This window comes from Nycticebus coucang, chromosome X, assembly GCF_027406575.1.
Source record: "Nycticebus coucang isolate mNycCou1 chromosome X, mNycCou1.pri, whole genome shotgun sequence".
Classification (NCBI taxonomy): Eukaryota; Metazoa; Chordata; class Mammalia; order Primates; family Lorisidae; genus Nycticebus; species Nycticebus coucang.
The window spans coordinates 15,117,093-15,136,325 of NC_069804.1; the positions used below are offsets into that span (position 1 = coordinate 15,117,093).

Sequence of the window (19,233 nt, forward strand, 5' to 3'; positions counted from 1 at the left end):
TATTTTTTGTAGACATGCCTCAAAAGCCAAAAATATTCTAACTATAAAGTCCATATTGCTATGAACTACACTCCAGACGGAAATGGAGAGAGCTTAGCCCAAATTCAAGGTCAAAGATGTCAGCAGCAGCCATGTGATTGATAAATAAAGTTAGACCTTAAGTCAGCTACATCTGTGTTTCTGGTAAGCATCATCTAGGAGGCAGCTGAGACTACTTTGAAGGCGGCCAGAAACCCAGACTTGCTGTAGAAACCACAGATATTCTGTGAGGTTTCAGAGCCTTCTATCTCACCTTGTGGAATAACAGAGACATGACACAATAAAATAAATTTTACTTCATTCTCTCCTGAGTACTCAGAGACTCAGAAAAAGTCTACTTTAATTTAACCCTTAGAGAAAAATCTCTTTCTCCTACTATGTGTCTAAGAGACAGCTCCCCTTAGATGTGTTCTGGATGCCAGTGTCTCTATTGATTAATCCTGCTTGCCGAAGGAGAGTCACAAAGGCCCAAGAAAACACTTTAACAGCAAATAAACCCTAAAGGAGACTGCTAGCCACCCCTTATTTACTTCTTTGGCTAGAAGGGCCAGCATGACTGTGGCTCACTAGGTAATTATCATTTGCTCAAGTATAAGTGACTCCTCCAGCTTCATGTTTGCTGCCTTATCATTCCATCACCTTAGTCTTCTTCTTTATTAAGACGTCTTACCATCATACCATCAACACAAACGCAGCCTCTTCAGGTTATACCTCCTCAGGTTTACTTTTCCCAAACAAACTTATTTGCAGGCGTAAAGACGTTCAATAGCAATTAGGTTTTATTGTTCTCATCTCACTTAAGTATATAGGAGACATCAAGATGCAAAATGCACACATCCTCTGAATTAGCAATTCCCCTTCTAGGAATTTATAGCACAGGTAAAATTAATTTACAGGATATGGTTGCAAGGACACACAAACACCAATACAAATTTACAGCATGATTCTCAAGTGGGAAAATAATGGGAACAACCTACCTGCAACACCGGTGAAATAAATACTGGATAGCAGGGCAAGAATAGATAAGGTCTGTCCAGAAAGTATCCAGTCATTATTCCTCAGCAAGTGTTTCTGTTTTTCGTATTGTACAGCTGAATATTTTCTGGACAGTATTCAGAAAGTATTCTCCACACTGATGTGGAGTGATTAGTTCAAAAAGCAAGATGGGAACAGTGTGTCAAGTATGCATTTTTCACATACATATGTGTGTGAAAGCGCGTATGCATGCGCGCGTGCGCACACACACACACACACACACACAAGCAATCTGAAAGAGTAATAAAAGAAATAGATCACCCTTTATGAGGCAGAAGCCAGAGGATCACTTGAGGCCAGGAGTTCGAGACCAGCCTGGGCAACAAAGCAAGATCTTGGCTCTACGAAAGATAAAAAAATTAGCCACCAAAAAAAAAAAATTAGTCAGGTATGGTAGCACATTTATGTAGTCCTAGATGCTTGGGAGGAAGCTGAAGCAGGAGGATTAGCTTAAGTCCCAGAGTTCAGGGCTGCAGTGTGCTATGATGATGTCTGTGAATAGTTACTGCACTCTGGCCTGGGCCACATAGCAAGACTCCATCATGGGGGAGGTGGGGATGAAGGGATAATCAAGGTAGCTGCCTCTGAGGAAGGGAACTGACATTGAGAGGCAGTTCTGTACCTTTCAGGGCTTAACTTTTCACTCTGTGCATAATTTTTTTTAGAAGCACATGCACAAACACACACAGAATAAAGAACAGTCATCAAAGAAATAACCTTGCCAAAGCTATCTAATAGTGGCACCTACTGGTAAAATCACTTCCTAGACCATCGAATATCTTAGAAAAGAAAACTCAGTTTTCCTGGCAAAGCCATTTCAGCTATTAGTCAGGAAATATATTTATATTTAAGGCTCATAAAGAACTCTTCATTGGTATTAGGCCCTCTGAGCATAAGACTTAAAAGTACCATCTGGCTGGTTAAGTTATGGTTCATTATGATTTGAATTACAAGCTATAAAAAAGTGAAGAATATTTCTGCATGTGGTGATCTCCAACATAAAGTATTATGTAAAAAAAGCAAAGCAGTAAAAAAATGTGCAGAGCATGCTACCATTTATCTAAGAGGATAAAGGTAGAAGGGAAGGATTACAGACAGACATACAGCTTACTTATATTTTTTAAATGGAAAGATAAACCAAGGAAAAAAAAATAATGAATGGTTGCCATAGGAAAAGGAGGGAATAGAACTAGATTTCTCTGAATCAGTGATTCTCAACCCTGTTGATTCTGCCCCTGGCCCCTAGGGAACATTTGGCAATATATGAAGATAATTTTAGTGTCACAATTGAGGAGGATGCTGCTGGCACGTAATGGGTAGAGGCCAGAGATGCTATCAAACAGCCTATAAGACACAGAACAATCCAAACACACAATAAAGTATCACTGGCCCAAAAAGTCAATATTGCAACTCATTTATCTCATAAGGAACTTGTATACAGAAAGAAAACTTACAATTCAATAATAAAAATACAAATCACCCACCTTAAAAATGGGCAAAGGCAGCTGGCGGGTTCAAACACAGCCGGCGCCTGCCAAAGTAACAATGACAACTACAAAAAAAAAAAAAAAGAAGAAGAAGAAAGAAAGAAAAAAATAGCTCAGCATTGTGGAAGGCGCCTGTATTTCCACCTACTTGGGAGGCTGAGGCAAGAGAACCGCTTAAGCCTAAGAGTTGAAGGTTGTTGCGAGCTGTGATGTCAGAGCACTCTACCAAGGGCGACATAGTGAAACTCAGTCTCAAAAAAAAAACAGGGCAGCACCTGTGGTTCAGTGAGTAGGGCGCTGGCTCCATATACTGAGGCTGGCAGGTTCAAACCCGGACCTGGCCAAACTGCAACAAAAAATAGCCGGGCATTTTGGTGGGCACCTGTGGTTGCAGCTACTGGGGAGGCTGAGGCAAGAGAATCGCCTAAGCCCAGGAGTTGGAGGCTGCTGTGAACTGTGACACTATAGCACTCTACCAAGGGCGACAAAGTGAGACTCTGTCTCTAAATTTAAAAAAAAAAAAAGGACAAAGGATGTGAATAGACATTTCTCCAAAGAAGATAACCAAGTGCACAATAGCACATGAAAAGATATTCAACATCCTTTCCAATCGGGGACATATCAATTAAAGCCATGATGAGATACCACCACTCACCCACTATGTTAGTTATCATCAAAAAGACAAACAACAGGCTCAGCACCTATAGCTCAGCAGCCAGGGCGTCAGCCACATACACAGGGGCTAGCGGGTTCGAACCCAGTGTGGGCCTGCTAAACAATGACAACAACAACAAAATAGCCAGGAATTGTGACAGGTGCCTATAGTCCCAGCTACTCGGGAGGCTGAGGCAAGAGAATCGCTTAAACCCAAGAGTTGGAGGTTGCTGTGTGCTGTGATGCTACAGCACTCTACCAAGTGTGACAAAGTGAGACTCTGCCTCAAAAAAAAAAAAAAAAAAAAGACAACAAACAAATGTTCACAAGGAATTGGAAGCCTCATATATTGCTGGTGGTTAAGTATAATTTTGCAACCACTTTGGGAAACAGTCTGGCAGTTTCTCAAAGGGTTAAACCCATAGAATGGGTTACCATATGATCCCTCAATTCCACTCTTAGGTGAAATGAAAACATACACCCACACAAAAACATGTACATGAATGTTCCGAGTACCATTATTCATAATCGCCAAAAAGTGTGAACAACCCAAATGTACATCAATGGGTGGATGGATATGTAAAATGTGATACGTCTATTCAATGGAATATTAATTGCAATAAAAAGAAATAAAGTACGAATACATACTATCACATAGACCTTGAAAACATTATGCTAAGTAAAAGAAACAGACTACAAAAAGCTACAAATTGTATTATTCCATTCATATGAAATGATTAGAATGGGCAAATCTATAAAAACAGAAATAGATTAATGGTTGCCATGGGCTAGGGGGACAGGAGACTTAGGGGTTTCAGCTAAGGGTTACGGGGTTTCTATTTGGAAAAATGAAAATGGTCTAAAATTGACTGTGACCATGGTTGCAAACCTATAAATATGCTAAAAGCCATTGAATGATACGCTTTAAAGGGCTGTATTTTGTGGTATATGAATTGTATCTTAATAAAGCTGCTTTAAAAACCAGCTACAATTGTATGAGAAGCATGCTCTATAGACGTGGGTGCTCAGCAGCAGGAACACAGCTGGGTGTGCACAGGCGGCTGGTGAAGAAGCAGAACAAGGCCAAGAAGCACACAATCACACAGACTGCGTCCCATTAGTGGAGAGCGCAGTGGCATGAGTGCAGAAGGCAGAAGAAGAGGAAGAGGACAGGAAAGGATTCCCAGGATGCATTGGGAGGTGTCTGTAACCAACCTGTTGTGTTTTTATAAATTAAGTTCTTCACTGGTTTTATTGAGATTCCAGAGGGAGGAAGATTTGAGACAAGGGGACATCTCAGGCTACATCAGAAAAAACTAGTTCAGGTCATCCAAACATAAAACCCAGAGCATGGGAGGAATCAAGATGTCCTGGGATGACTGAGCAAAGCAGGTGGCAAAACACAATGGCCTTGGGACCCAGCCAATAATCCTGGACTGAATATTTTAAGGGAAAAGGGATTAGTGGGAGATGAGGGCCAACAGTACAATGATTGCTGCTTTTGTTCTGGAAAAATAAATGACCACCAATGTGGAAAATAGGCAGACCAAGGATGAGTCTAGAGACAGGACAGCTCATTTATTTATAGTAGGTGTTATAAGTTATTGTCACAGCCAATTTAATCCTTTCCTAAACATTAAGCTTGAAAACTGCAGTGAATAGCACTCAGTCCAGGAGTGTGTCTGCCTTCAAGGCACAAGTGACAAGATGGACTACTGAGAGCAAAGCGGTCTTATGTAAAACTAATAATGATAATAACAAATTCACATAGAATTTTAAATGTTCTAATGCTGTAAGACCCTTATGGCCGGGTGCAGTGGCTCATGCCTGTAATCCCAGCACTGTGGGAGGCTGAGGAGGGAGAATTGCTTGAGCTCAGGAGTTCGAGACAGTGAAACTCCGACTCATGAAAAAAATGGAAAAACCCAGCCAGGCGCCACAGCGAGTGCCTGTAATCCCAGTGGCTTCCAGAGGCTGAGGCAGCGGGGTGCCCGCAGCCCGAGTCTGAGGTTGCGGTGAGCTACCACGCCCACTGCACTCTGCTCAGGGGCATAGGGTGGGACCCTGTCTCAACAAAAATAAATAAATAAATAAATAAAGACCCTTGTGAGTTTACGCAAGAAAACCACATGACAAAGACTGGACCTAGAAATATAAACAAGCCACTTACCAAAGGAACTGGAGTATTTGGCTCAAATTCTGTGGAATGAGCATCTGAAGATTTAAAAAAAAAAGCCAGAATTCACCAATATTGCCGAAAAATATTTGACATAATTAAAAAAATAGTTTTAATCAATAGTTATTAGCAAACCTTGAACTTACCTTTCAAGTTAAGGCAGTTTCTTGCAAACTCTATCACTGCTAGCTGCATTCCAAGGCAAATTCCTATTTTTTTAAAAATACATATACAAAGCAAATGAACAAATTATGGGCTTATTCAGACTTTCTCTTCATTTGTTTGCTGCCTGTCCCCTCCAACTAAGACAGGAAGACTCTGCCTGGTTTGCTCCTGTTGACCACTCAGAAGGTCCCAGGCAGACAGCAGGGCATAGGGTTAGCCTACCAAAAAGCAACCTAAGGCCTAGAGGTGACGAAAAAGGACCATGGAGGTTCAGAAAAAGAGAAAACCCGGGTCCAAAGGGCAAATCTGCCACATTTTAGATTTGTCCCTAACTGGAGGTGTCTGTGTGGGCTGCAGGGCTGACCCAGAGCCTGGTTCCTACAGATTCCACCTAACAACACCCAACTCAAGGAGTCTCCCTGGGCTTAAGACTTCACACTCCTGGGCAGTGCCTGTGGCTCAGTGAGTAGGGCGCTGGCCCCCATATGCCGAGGGTGGCGGGTTCAAACCCAGCCCCGGCCAAACTGCAACAAAAAAAATAGCCGGGCGTTGTGGCGGGCACCTGTAGTCCCAGCTGCTCGGGAAGCTGAGGCAAGAGAATCGCGTAAGCCCAAGAGTTAGAGGCTGCTGTGAGCCGTGTGACGTCATGGCACTCTACCCGAGGGCGGTACAGTGAGACTCTGTCTCTACAAAAAAAAAAAAAAAAAAAAAAAAAGACTTCACACTCCTTCTCAAGGAGATTCCACAGCTATAAATATGGACTTGTCAGCTCAGGGCCTGTGGCTCAAGCGGCTAAGGCACCAGCCACATACACCTGAGCTGGTGGGTTCGAATCCAGCCCGGGCCCGCCAAACAACAATAACGGCTACAACCAAAAAAAAAAAAAAAAAGCCGGGTGTTGTGGCAAGCGCCTATGGTCCCAGCTACTTGGGAGGCAGAGGCAGGAGAATCGCTTGAGCCCAGGAGTTTGAGGTTGCTGTGAACTGTGATGCCACAGCACTCTACCCAGGGCGACAGCTTGAGGCTCTATCTCAAAAAAAAAAAAAAAAAATATATATATATATATATATGGGCGTGTCCAGAGGGAGAGGACATAAGGGGCAGCTACTGGGGTTAAGGGGTTGTTAAGTCCTCTAGGGTGGTGGTGGGCAGCAGGGAAGGAGACACAGAATGGAACTGCTACGAGAAGGTAGAAACCTGAATTGCCCAGGCCAGCTGCCACCGGGCTGCTCCCAGACTCAGCTGCACGTTGGCTGCGGCCCACCAGTCCCATCTACTAGACAAACACCAAATAGTAACCCAGATGCTTTCACGAACATATGTAAGGTACGTGGGACACAAAGGTGGGTACAATCAATATACTGTGGACACCAGAACAAAGTCAATAAGCAGGAAACACCTCAGTGCTTGGGGGGACTTTAGAAAGTTCCATATGGCTGGGACTTAAACAGATATTGTGTTAAAGAAAAAGCTAAAGTCTTGAACCATTCTACACCTTGAAAATTATCTTAGGAACACCAGCCATGTTTAGAGAGAAACCAAGTTTAGATAGAAAAATCGAAAGGAAACAATGATCCAGATGACCTTAGACAAGTAAAACAAAACAAGGTGTCAGGGTAACTACTACTGGCTTCCTTTTGAAAATGAGTCACAGGGCGGCGCCAGTAGCTCAGTGGGTAGGACGCCAGCCACATACACCCAGATCGGGGCCAGCTAAAACAACAACTGCAACCAAAAAACTAGCCAAGCGTTGTGGCAGGTGCCTGTAGTCCCGGCTACCTGGGAGGCTGAGGCAAGATAATCGCTTAAGCCCAAGAGGTGGAGGTTGCTGTGAGTTGAGTTGTGGCTCCAGGGCACTCTCTCTACCCAGGGTGACAGGAAAAAAAAAGAAAAAAAAAACACTGCCAGCCTGACTTGATCCTTGGAATATAGTTTGCTGATCCGGTAGCAGACTATTTGGAGGTGAATTTTGAAATCTGAGTTCATACCTTTACAATAACAAACCTTTCAGTGTTACCCCCAGTCAGAGTCAAACTCCAACAGGATCAATAAACATGAGTTTTACCCAGAAAAGGAATCTTCTTTGTCCTTGCCCAAGAAATCGCCTGGAGTTTTCCCAAAGTTCCTCTGATTCCAAAGCCTCCAGGCACAAGAACACCACTGAAATCAACACAAGATGAGGGTAAATTTGACTACCTATTATTTTTATTTTTTTTTTATTTATTTTTTTTTTTATTTTTTTGTAGAGACAGAGTGTCACTTTATGGCCCTCGGTAGAGTGCCGTGGCCTCACACAGCTCACAGCAACCTCCAACTCCTGGGCTTACGCGATTCTCTTGCCTCAGCCTCCGGAGTAGCTGGGACTACAGGCGCCCGCCACAACGCCCGGCTATTTTTTTGTTGTTGCAGTTTGGCCGGGGCTGGGCCTGAACCCGCCACCCTCGGCATATGGGGCCGGCGCCCTACTCACTGAGCCACAGGCCGGCGCCCTATTATTTTTATTTTTAAAACTTGTCTTTTCAGCCTATCATGCACTGCTTGGTGCAATCACTAGTGAATAAGCTTGAAGTCTATTTTTGGAATTGAGTACATGATTTCATTCTGAACTTTCTTCCTGAAACCCTCCCAAATGTTACGAAGAAGTAGAGACAATTTCTCACAACTGACTTGAATGTATACTTCCTGATGAGTCTTTGGGCAACAAAGCATAGTAGCTGGGAAAGTCCATTCAATTAAGAATGCCACTGAGAGAAAGATCTGAATCAAAGTAGCTGAAAGTTCTTTCAAAGCACTACTGTAAAAATGTTAAAGATCTCTCACTTCATTAGAAAGAGTCAAATTGGGCGGCGCCTGTGGCTCAGTGAGCAGGGCGCCGGCCCCATATACCGAGGGTGGCGGGTTCAAACACGGCCCCGGCCAAACTACAACAAAAAAATAGCCGGGCATTGTGGCGGGCGCCTGTAGTCCCAGCTACTCGGGAGGCTGAGGCAGGAGAATCGCCTAGGCCCAGGAGTTGGAGGTTGCTGTGAGCTGTGTGACGCCATGGCACTCTACCAAGGGCGATAAAGTGAAACTCTGTCTCTACAAAAAAAAAAAAAAAAAAAGAAAGAGTCAAATTGACAAAATCAGCCTAAGACTTCAATTGCTAATTGAGTATTTGCAAATGAAATTTCTTGGGCGGCGCCTATGGCTCCGTCGGTAAGGCGCCGGCCCCATATACCGAGGGTGGCGGGTTCAAACCCGGCCCCGGCCAAACTGCAACCAAAAAATAGCCGGGCGTTGTGGCGGGCGCCTATAGTCCCAGCTACTTGGGAGGCTGAGGCAAGAGAATCGCTTAAGCCCAGGAGTTGGAGGTTGCTGTAAGCTGTGTGAGGCCACGGCATTCTACCAAGGGCCATAAAGTGACTACAAAATAGAAGACAATTTAGAGACCTTCTAAACTGGACATGTCAGTTGAAACCAGGAAGGTCATGCTACTTTCTCAACACAATACTGCCTCCAAGAGTTCTATCAATTACTTACAAAGTAAAACTTCAAACCAATACATGTGAAAGAGAAAATATACTCAAGAAAGATTATCATGGGGTGGCGCCTGTGGCTCAGTGAGTGGGGCACCGGCCCCATATGCAGAGGGTGGCCGGTTCAAACCCAGCCCCGGCCAAACTGCAACAAAAAAATAGCTGGGCGTTGTGGTGGGCACCTGTATGTAGTCCCAGCTGCTCGGGAGGCTGAGGCAAGAGAATCACGTAAGCCCAAGAGTTAGAGGTTGCTGTGAGCCGTGTGACACCACGGCACTCTACCCAAGGGCGTTAAAAAAAAAAAAAAGAAAGATTATCATTCTTGCAGTTTAACTTCACATATGTAAGATCTATCTCTGCATCATTCAGTAGAAGAAACACACTATCCCTCCAATCCAATCTCACCATCCTCCCCAAGGAAACTATATCCACTGCACATGCCACCAACATTAACACGTCACCTTTCAAAGCAACACAGCATGAATGTAGCAGAACCACCTACAAAAACTACAAATATTGTACCATCAAAATGCATGGAAATTACTACTTGGGTAAAATGAATCATTATAGAAAAACCACAATGGCACTGTCCCAACTGGTGTGGATGGTTCTTGGTACTCACTCAGCTTTGCATAGCTTCTTCCAAGCTTCATGGAATTTCACAGGGTCCTCAGATTCAGTGATGGGCTCCAGATCAATGGAGTCTATGTACTAAAAAACATCCAACAGATAAAAAACAATTAAGAAATGTAAACAGTGAAAAATACTAGCACCATCTAAGTCTATGACACAGTTACTCAATAATTACTTATTATGCAAGCACTGTGCTAGGTGCTGAGGATAGAAAAACATGAGAGGTGAGGCCATTGGGAGGTGACTAGGTCAAAAAGGCAGAACCCTCATGAACAGAATCAGTGTCTTTATAAAAGAGACCCGTTGCCACTTCTGCCACATAAAGACAGAACCAGAAGCTGACCATCTAAAACCCAGACGTGGGTGGCACCTGTAGCTCAAGCGGCTAAGTGGCCAGCCATATACACCAGAGCTGGCAGGTTCGAATTGGGCCTGGACCCGTCAAACTATGACAACTACAACCAAAAAAATAAAAAAATAAAACCCAGAAGTGGGCCCTCACCCAAACCCAGCCATATTGGCACTCTGATCTTGGACTTCCAGCCACCAGAACTGTGAGAGAGAAATGTCTATTGTTTGTAAGCCACTCATGGCAGCCCAAATGGACTGAACCACAACTACAAAGTCTTAAATAAAAGGATGATAGAAACAGAGAGAACGGCTACAGTGTGGAAAACAGAGGTAGACCAACAGCTGGAAAGCAGCCAGGAAGCTGCTACAGCCAGCCAGGCAAGATAAACAAAGACACCTCGTCCTTAACAGGAATATGACACAGTGATGATTCAAAGAGTCCTCAATAGAAGGTAGCTAATGTCACCAAATTCGAAGAGATGAAGCATCAGACACAGCAGTTCCTAGATATGTAACAGTCCCTATACAGCTAGATTATTTTAGTATTTCTATATGCAAGCGACTATCTGAATGTATCTTGAAATATAAAATTTTAAACCCTTTATAAAATTTGCATTGTGAAGATTTTTCTATCGTAGTTTTCTCTTTCCTATACAAGGGTTGGAGACTTGGAAGAGTAGGAGGAACAGGACATGAACTACTCTACTCCTTGGAAAGCAAGAAAGAAAAAGTGATTGTAAGAGAAGGAGTCTAAAAAGAAGAGGGAGAAAAGTCTGCTAGTTCCTAAACTAGTGTCCAAGTGGAAGTCACCAAAGTGCTTCAGCATATAAATGGATCTTTTCACTCGTCACAAAGATTTTGCCATTTGTTTTTTTTTTTTTATTTTTTGAGACAGAGCCTCAAGCTATAGCCCTGGGTAGAGTGCCCTGGCATCACAGCTCACAGCAACCTTCAACTCCTGGGTTTAAGCAATTCTCTTGCCTCAGCCTCCCAAGTAGCTGATTCTATAGGCACCTGTCACAACAGCTGGCTACTTTTTTTTTTTTTTTTTGGTTGTAGTTGTCATTGTTGTTTGGCAGGCCCGGGCTGGTGTGTGTGGCTGGCGCCTTAGCCGCTTGAGCTACAGGCGCCAAGCCGATTTTGCCATTTAGATCAAGATAACAAGGCTTGCTTAAACCATAATATGCCCATATTAAATATAATTCAATATAAATTTGTAAATGCAAAAATCAAAAATGTGCCCATAGTCAGTCCCAGCTACTTAGGAGGCTAAAGCTAGAGGATAGCCTGAGCCCAAGAGTTTGAGGCTGCTATGAGTTATGACACCATGGCATTCTACCCAGGGTGACAAGAGTCCAAAAAAAAAAAAAGAAATGTGCCTTAAACCTGCATGCAGAAAACAGAATACAGCAGGTCTAACTGCTGTCCTCAGAAAGGCTTGCTACAAGATTGGTCCTTGATTAGCATCTGGAAACAGATTTTGGGAGGGTCCCCACCATTCAAAAAAAACAGTAAGAGTGACTCATTGTGCCTAAAATGTTTGTACAAATAACAAAATTTATGCAGAGAACATGCTTTCCTTCTGGGAGTCTTGAACATTGGTACATGATAGGCAGAGGGTGCCTATATGACCAGCCCTCAATAAAAGCCCTGGGCACTTAAGTCTCTAATGAGCTGGTAAATGACACTTTACATATATTATCACAAATCACTGGGGGCTTAAGCTCAATTTATGAGACTCCACTGGACGAGGGCTCTTAGAAGCTTGTACCTGGTTTCCCTCAGATTTCTCCCTGTGCAACTTTTCTCTTTACTGGTTATGCTTTGTATTCTTTGGCTAAAATCTTAGCCATTGAGTAAGACTGTCTGCTGAGTCCTGTGAATCATTCTGATAAGTCATAGTTCCTAGGGGGTGATCTTAGGAGGAGTAGGGGTGTGCCCTCACCCAAACCCAGCCATGTTGGCACCATGATCTTGGACTTCCACCAGAACTATAAGAGAGAAATGTTCACACAATCTGCCACTCTGAAACACGAGACATTGTAGTAAAAGACTAAAACAGCCAGGAAACTACACCAGGACTCACCATCAGATTCAACTTGTGGTTGATGGCCAAGGCTGAATGCTCCAGGGCTTTGAACACGGAAGCATAGCAGTCCATGAGCTTGGTATATTTGCCAACTAGGGCTATGGAGCATGTCTTCTGTAACTTTTCGTATCTAGGAAAGAAGACAAGCTCAAAGGTCATAAGCATGTAACAAAACATCACCAACATAACAATGGCAGCCCCTGCTCTTATTCCAAGGCACTTTATAAAGCCACAGGAGCAGAAAAGCCTTAAATTTGATATGCTTTACTCAACTCTACCCCCACCCCTGCCTGAACCAAACTCTGTTCTCCAGATTTCAAAATCATAAGAAATTCCAATGTTGGTTTATATAAGCAGATATAAATCTGAGAAAGCCTATCAGAGAAAAAGTTAAAAGCATTAAAATAAAAAATTTAAAAGTCACCCCATCTCAGGGCGGCGCCTGTGGTTCAAGGAGTAGGGCGCCAGTCCCATATACTGGAGGTGGCGGGTTCAAACCCAGCCCCGGCCAAAAAAAAAAAGTCACCCCATCTCATAAACATGAGCTGTTCTTATATTAGTTTATAAGGTGACATTGTATAGAAAATGAATTCTGCCTCATCAATAGGAGACATTCTAATATTAACTGTGTAAGGTGACATTGTATAAGAAAATGCATTCAAAGTGCCTGCGTTTAAAATCATTACATTCCCAGCTGGCCCACAAAAGTCTGTTTATTCATGGCAAGTCTGAAGAATGGTGCTAAGAGAATGATTTAAAAAATTACAAGCCATTTAGATCATTTTTAAGAGAAAAATTCCATTCTACAGAAGATAATCACATTTTACCATTAGAGACACAATCTGTAATGTTGCTTTTGTCAGAAAATCTGTTCAAAGAACATGAAAAATATCTGGTCTGGTATCAAGTATGTGAAAATGTCATCTTGGGACTAAAGATGTATTAAGGCTTTGAAGCAAACCTTTCCCCAAACACCTCAGGAAAATGTTGTTAAGGTGAGGAACATGCCTATTTCATAGCAAAAACTGCAAAAAGAGCAAGAGAAATGGAATTTCAAACAGGCTACATGGAGAAAAATGCGCAAGCAGCTAATAAGCCACAACTGACAGGAAAGGTGACTTTCCAGGAAGGTGAATAAAGAAGCTGAGAGGAGGCGGCTAACCCTGATTTCATTTTATATTGCTCTGGAGATTCTGAAGCTTCCTGTGCCTGGCACCACCACCTCCTCATGACAGATGCAGGTAACAGAAAGCAGGTTGATAGCAAGCCAAGTATCAGAGATGAAGCCAGAAGAAGCAGCCAGTCAGTCACAGGTGAGCACAGTCAAGGAGGAAGCAGCTGAATGGAGTCAATATGTGGGGTCTTCCTGCAGCTCACTCAACTATTCCCAGGGGAGGAGTCATCACTGGGCAATGGGCAGGGCAGGTGATTCCACTGGGTTGGGGGGCGGGGGGAATGCTTGCAGAAAAGTGCGCTGGACCCACCCTCATGCTCTCTTTCACTCTCAGACCTCCATGTGTGCCCCTCACGTGCCCCAATCAGCCACCAGCCCTCACCAGGGTGTGTAAAGTAAACCTCTGATACCACTGTGCAGGGGAGCGGAAGGGGAGTCTGCTGTGCAGGTCCATCCCCCACAAAGGCAGGTCCCAAGAAAGGTGAATGAGACAAAGTGGAGGGGTATCCCCACACTGGCCTAGAGCCCCAGGCAAGCTCCCCACCCCAGGTTCCCCATGGCCCTCTGGATGGGCCTCCATGATAGAGGTTGCTCCTTTGACCTCTGTTTGATTCCTTGCATCTCTATATAGTCTGTGCTGAACTACAGGCGCCCAGCCTCATTTTAATTATTGGTACCAACATCAGCAACCAATGCTTAGTGTCTGACTATGTTTTCTGTCCTTATGGACACTGGTTGGGCACTGATATCCCTAATTATATATGGGCAGGAGAGTCCAGGGGTGGTGGCTCACGCCTAGCGGAGGTGGGTGGATTTCCTGAACTCACTGGTTCAAGACCAGCCTGAGCAAGAGTGACACCCTGTCTCTAAAAGTAGCCAGGTAGCGTGGCTGGCACCTGTCATCCCAGCTACTTGGGAGGCTAAGGCAAGAGAATCACTTGAGCTCAAGAGTTTGAGGTTGCTGTGAGCTGTGATGCCATAGCACACTACTGAGGGTGACCAAGTGAAATTCTGTCTCAAAAAATGAAAATAACCAGGCGTTGTGGGGGGGGGGCGCCTGTAGTTCCAGCTACTTGGGAGGCTGAGGCAAGAGAATCGCTTAAGCCCAAGAGCTTGAGGTTGCTGTGAGCTGGGACTCCACGGCGCTTTACCAAGGGCAACATAGTAAGATTCTGTCTCAAAATAAATAAATAAATAAATAAATAAATAAAATAAATATATATATATATATAGGCAGGAAAACAAGCCAAATTTACACAGCTAGTAAGAGGGAAAGCTGGGCTATGAATCCAGAACCTATCAAAAATAACTCCTACACCCACTGATTCTAACCTAAGCTTGACAAAAAGTCGAGCTATAACTGTGGACTCGCACTTCCACTATGTTTAGTGAAAGAAAATAAGGGATGGAAATTTAATTTAAATATGACTTCAAACTGGCCAAACCTTGCTTAAATCAATATGGCTAGCTTATGGTTGTAACTTGTCAGCAGCTTTAAAAGACACTGAAGAGTCAATAACTGCAGAGTGGAACAATGACATAGCGAAAACTTCCCATTCAGAAAGATTTCCTTTAGGAAATGTTAGCCAAATCTTAAAGCAAAGCACAAAACTTGCAATATTTAAAACTATTTAAAATATTGAGAAACTAAGAAATAAACTAAGACAGTGAAATCCTTTGAATTTTTAAAAAATTCTTTCCAGAATCCAAACTCCTTTTATTCATTTTTGCCTAAATACAACAAAATCAAAATATCCAGAAATCTTTAAAGAGTACAGTAAAACATCACATGTGTAACAATGTGCTACATCTTTAGACATATCCACACCAAAACATACACATGCACAACGCCAAATAGGACGTGCTTACCCTTTTAAGGTCTTAGTGCTACCCACGAATTCTTTTTTTTTTTTTGTAGAGAAAAGAGTCTCACTTTATGGCCCTCGGTAGAGTGCAGTGGCATCACACAGCTCACAGCAACCTCCAACTCCTGGGCTTAAGCGATTCTCCTCAGCCTCCCAAGTAGCTGGGACTACAGGCGCCCGCCACAACGCCCAGCTATTTTTTTGTTGCAGTTTGGCTGGGGCTGGGTTTGAACCCACCACCCTCGGCATATGGGGCCGGCGCCCTACTCACTGAGCCACAGGCGCCGCCCTACCCACGAATTCTTAAAAAATAAGTAATTGTTTTTACATGCCTGTCAGCCATATTTCTCCACTTGGAAAGCAAATTACTTGGTGAATCATCAGTCCGCAGGTTCAGTCTCTCCTGAAAATATTTAACAACACCTTGTTCCTCCAGCAGCACAGGCACTCGGTATGTGGAATAAACATCTTGGATACATATGACCTAGTCAATGATGACAAAACATCAAACATAGATGGATCAACTCAAATATGCCACAGCTTGAGACTGTCTCAAAAAAAACTCAAGAGAGACTATATATTATATAGTATAATATAACTGATATAAAAAAATGTAAAGGGAAGAAAAAAAAACAAGGAAACCCAGTATCCTAAACAAGAGTCAGAATTAACACATGGTTAGTTTAAATTGATTTAGTTACAAAACTCTTTGAATTCATTATCCTACTATGGCTACCTTAAAGCTGAAATCTATCAGGAGTTTTAATACAGACGGTGAATAGTTTATAACCACAGGATGGAAAACCATGCCATGGATGCCATAGCCATTGGATGAATGCCATAGTATAATATATATATATATATATATATATATATATATAGTACATATCTGGTCTTTGTCCCCAGCTCTTAGCACAGAGATTCAAAATCCTCAGCACTTCCTGAGTGCTAAGAGTATCTTTGTTAGGCAAATGGAGTGTCTCCAGGTGGCCCCCTAGATAGCTTCAGGATGGGGGTGGTCACCAGAAAAACCAAGCAAGAGATTAGAGGACTAGAATTTTTAGCCATGGACCTGATGTCAGTGGAGGAAGTGGGACTGGGGATTGAGTCCAAACATCTAGCCAATGATTCAACTCAATCATGCCTCCATAATAAAACACCAAGGCTCAGGGAAGGTTTCCCAGTTGTTGAACAGATTAAGGTCCCAGGAGGGGAGGCACAATCTGAAAAATAGCTCCTGTGCTCTGGACTCTCCTAGACCTTACCCTCATTATCTCTTCATCGCGCTGTTCATTGTAAATATAGCCTGTTCCAGAGTTCTGTGAGTCACTCTAGTGAACTATCAAACCCAAGGGGATTGTGGTAAACCCCAAATTTGGAGTCAGCTGACAGGAGAATGGGTCACTTAGGGACAAAGGAAACTTGTGCCAAGTGTCTGAAGAGGGGCTATTTTTGTAAGGAATTGACTATGAAACTCACTCTGGGTTGTTACTATTAGAATTGAATGGCAAGACCCTGAAGAAATGATGTCAAAAATTCCTATTGGAATAGAGATGCTTCATGTTAATATCCAACATACAAGACCAAAGGACCCATGTTCTTCTAAGTGTTAGTCAAAGCAGTAGCATTGAATACATATACTTTGTCTTCTTTCTTTTGTTCTTTTTGTTGAGACAGAGTCTCACTCCGTCACCCTAGGGAAAGTACCATGACATCATAGCTCAAAGCAACTTCAAACTCTTGGGCTCAAGTGATCCTATTGCCTCAGCCTCCCTAGTTAGAAGCAGGGACTACAGGCATGTGCCACCATGCTCTGCTAGTTTTTCTATTTTTAGAAGAGTCGGGATCTCACTCTCTTGCTCAGGCTGCTCTTAAACTCCTGAGCTAAAGCTATCTACCTGCCTGGCCCTCCCAGTGCTAGGATTGCAGGCTCGAGCCTTGGCACCCAGCACACCTTGTCTTCTAACTGTATTCAGTTTGTTCATTCATTTGTTGTTGCGGCTATTATAGTTGCTGTTGTCTACAACCTTGTTCCTTGCTCCCTTCATCTGAGTCAATTTACAAGCACATGTCCACCATAGTAAAATTAATCACACCTGCTGGAGGAGACCCACACCTTTAAATATCAGGAACTGCCTGGGGGGCCGTTTTTCATGCCTTCTCGAGTACATCCAAGGGGCTTCTTGAGGCATTTAAGGATCTGCCACATTCTAAGAAAATGCCAAAAAAATGTTCTCCTAACTGGGTTCAGTATACCCAATATCTAGCCATAAAATCTAGGGCTCTAAAAAAATAAATAAATAAATCAAGGGCTCTGAGAGGTTTGAATATTGCCAACTTGATACGCAGACTACACTGCTTCACTGGTGCATTCGCCAATACAATCCAAAGTGCCCAAATGGGATGTGGGGCTCCATCCCAATTAGTCAAGAAAACTAAATCTCGGGACAGTCACAACTACCACAAGCGGAAGTCACAGAATATAGAGCTATTTATTCATTTATTCTCCAGGCCCGAGAGAGATGATGTTCTAATAGGCCATATCCCAAGAGAAGCCCTGGGCCTTCTGTATCCTCTCCTCAGGAACCCAGAGAAGATAACTGCAAATTCACCTGGACTCATGAAAAGGCTAGAACTCAGAAGTGGGAGAATTAACTCCTATCACAAAAAACATATGATGAAAAATGACTAATAAGGCTCGGTGCCTGTGGCTCAAGCGGCTAAGGCACCAGCCACATACACCTGAGTTGGCGGGTTCAAATCCAGCCCAGGCCCACCAAACAACAATGACAGCTGCAACCAAAAAAAAAAAAAAATAGCCGGGTGTTGTGGTGGGCACCTGTGGTCCCAGTTACTTGGGAGGCTGAGGCAAGAGTATCGCTTAAGCCCAGGAGTTGGAGGTCACTGTGAGCTGTGATGCCACAGCTCTCTACCCAGGGCGACAGCTTGAGGCTCTATCTCAAAAAACAAACAAAAAAAAAATGACTAATAAATTCCTTTGTGGACTGATGGTGTAGTGAATTCTTCAGACTCTATAGTTACATACACTCTATGTGGTCTAAAGCTTAGAGCATATCCTCTGTTCTCAGAGTTCTCAGCAACCCATCTCAAAAAGCTTTATTCTCATTCTATTACAGAAACCACTGATATTTGCTCAATACACAAAGTACTATTTACCAATAGGAAAGATACAAAACACAACTAAACAAAAACAGACTGGGTGTGGTGGCTCATGCCTGTAATCTTAGCACACTGGGAGGCCGAGGCGGAAGGATCACTTGACCTTAGGAGTTCAAGACCAGCCAGAGCAAGAGACCCTATTCTCAACTAAAAACAAAAAAAACTAGTTGGGCTTTATGGTGAGCACTTATACTCCCAGCTACTCAGAAGGCTGAGGCAAGAGGATCATTTAAAGAGTTGGAGGTTGCTGTGAACTATGATGCTATAGCACTCTACCCAGGGCACATAGTGAGACTCTTGTCTCAAAAAAAATTTTTTTTGAATAAAAACAAAATGGCATGACAAAATATAAGCACAAAAGAGTCCCTAGAATCTGTGACCTTTTTTCATAATTCAGACTTGTGCCCTGACTCTGAAGCATCGGGAAGGTGGACCTTCATTAGACTGCCTCCTGAGATACAGAAATCCAATTTGATGGTTTTTAGACTTCAGAGAATACAGAGCTAATTTAAAGAAAAGATTTCTGCCAAACCTCACTTATCCTGGTGTCTCTATTACTCCTTTTCAACTATAGCCAACTCTGACCCCTTATAGCCAAGCCTCATTGGGAACAAGAGAAAGTTAAGAGAAGGAAAACAAAAAGCTAGCTGTCAGAATACCCAGGGGGAAAGTCTTATAGAACAGAGGACCTGAGCCCAAATCACAGTACAGTTTCTGTAGTGATGAAATGAACTGAGGCTACTGTTGCAATCAGAAGAGCTAGTGTGATTGTCAATATACTCGTGTGGCTTAGGGTGAGTTAAGCTGCCACAGGTACAAAGGAGCAAAGAACAAAAGAAGGAAGTGTCCCTGAAAGACAGGATCAAG

At 43.1% G+C, this 19,233-nt stretch overlaps 1 protein-coding gene across 3 annotated transcripts in view; it reads right to left on the reverse strand.

Moving 5' to 3' along the window:
• Positions 1-19,233, reverse strand: part of CTPS2 (CTP synthase 2) — a 140,524-nt gene that overhangs the window by 79,097 nt on the left and 42,194 nt on the right. For all 3 annotated transcript variants that reach the window (XM_053579859.1, XM_053579862.1, XM_053579860.1), the window contains exons 8-13: positions 15,519-15,670; positions 12,145-12,277; positions 9,697-9,785; positions 7,622-7,716; positions 5,538-5,600; positions 5,386-5,429 (exon numbers count right to left, since the gene is read on the reverse strand). In XM_053579859.1, the coding sequence (XP_053435834.1) occupies positions 5,386-5,429; positions 5,538-5,600; positions 7,622-7,716; positions 9,697-9,785; positions 12,145-12,277; positions 15,519-15,670 (576 nt within the window). The remainder of the gene's footprint in view (positions 1-5,385; positions 5,430-5,537; positions 5,601-7,621; positions 7,717-9,696; positions 9,786-12,144; positions 12,278-15,518; positions 15,671-19,233) is intronic.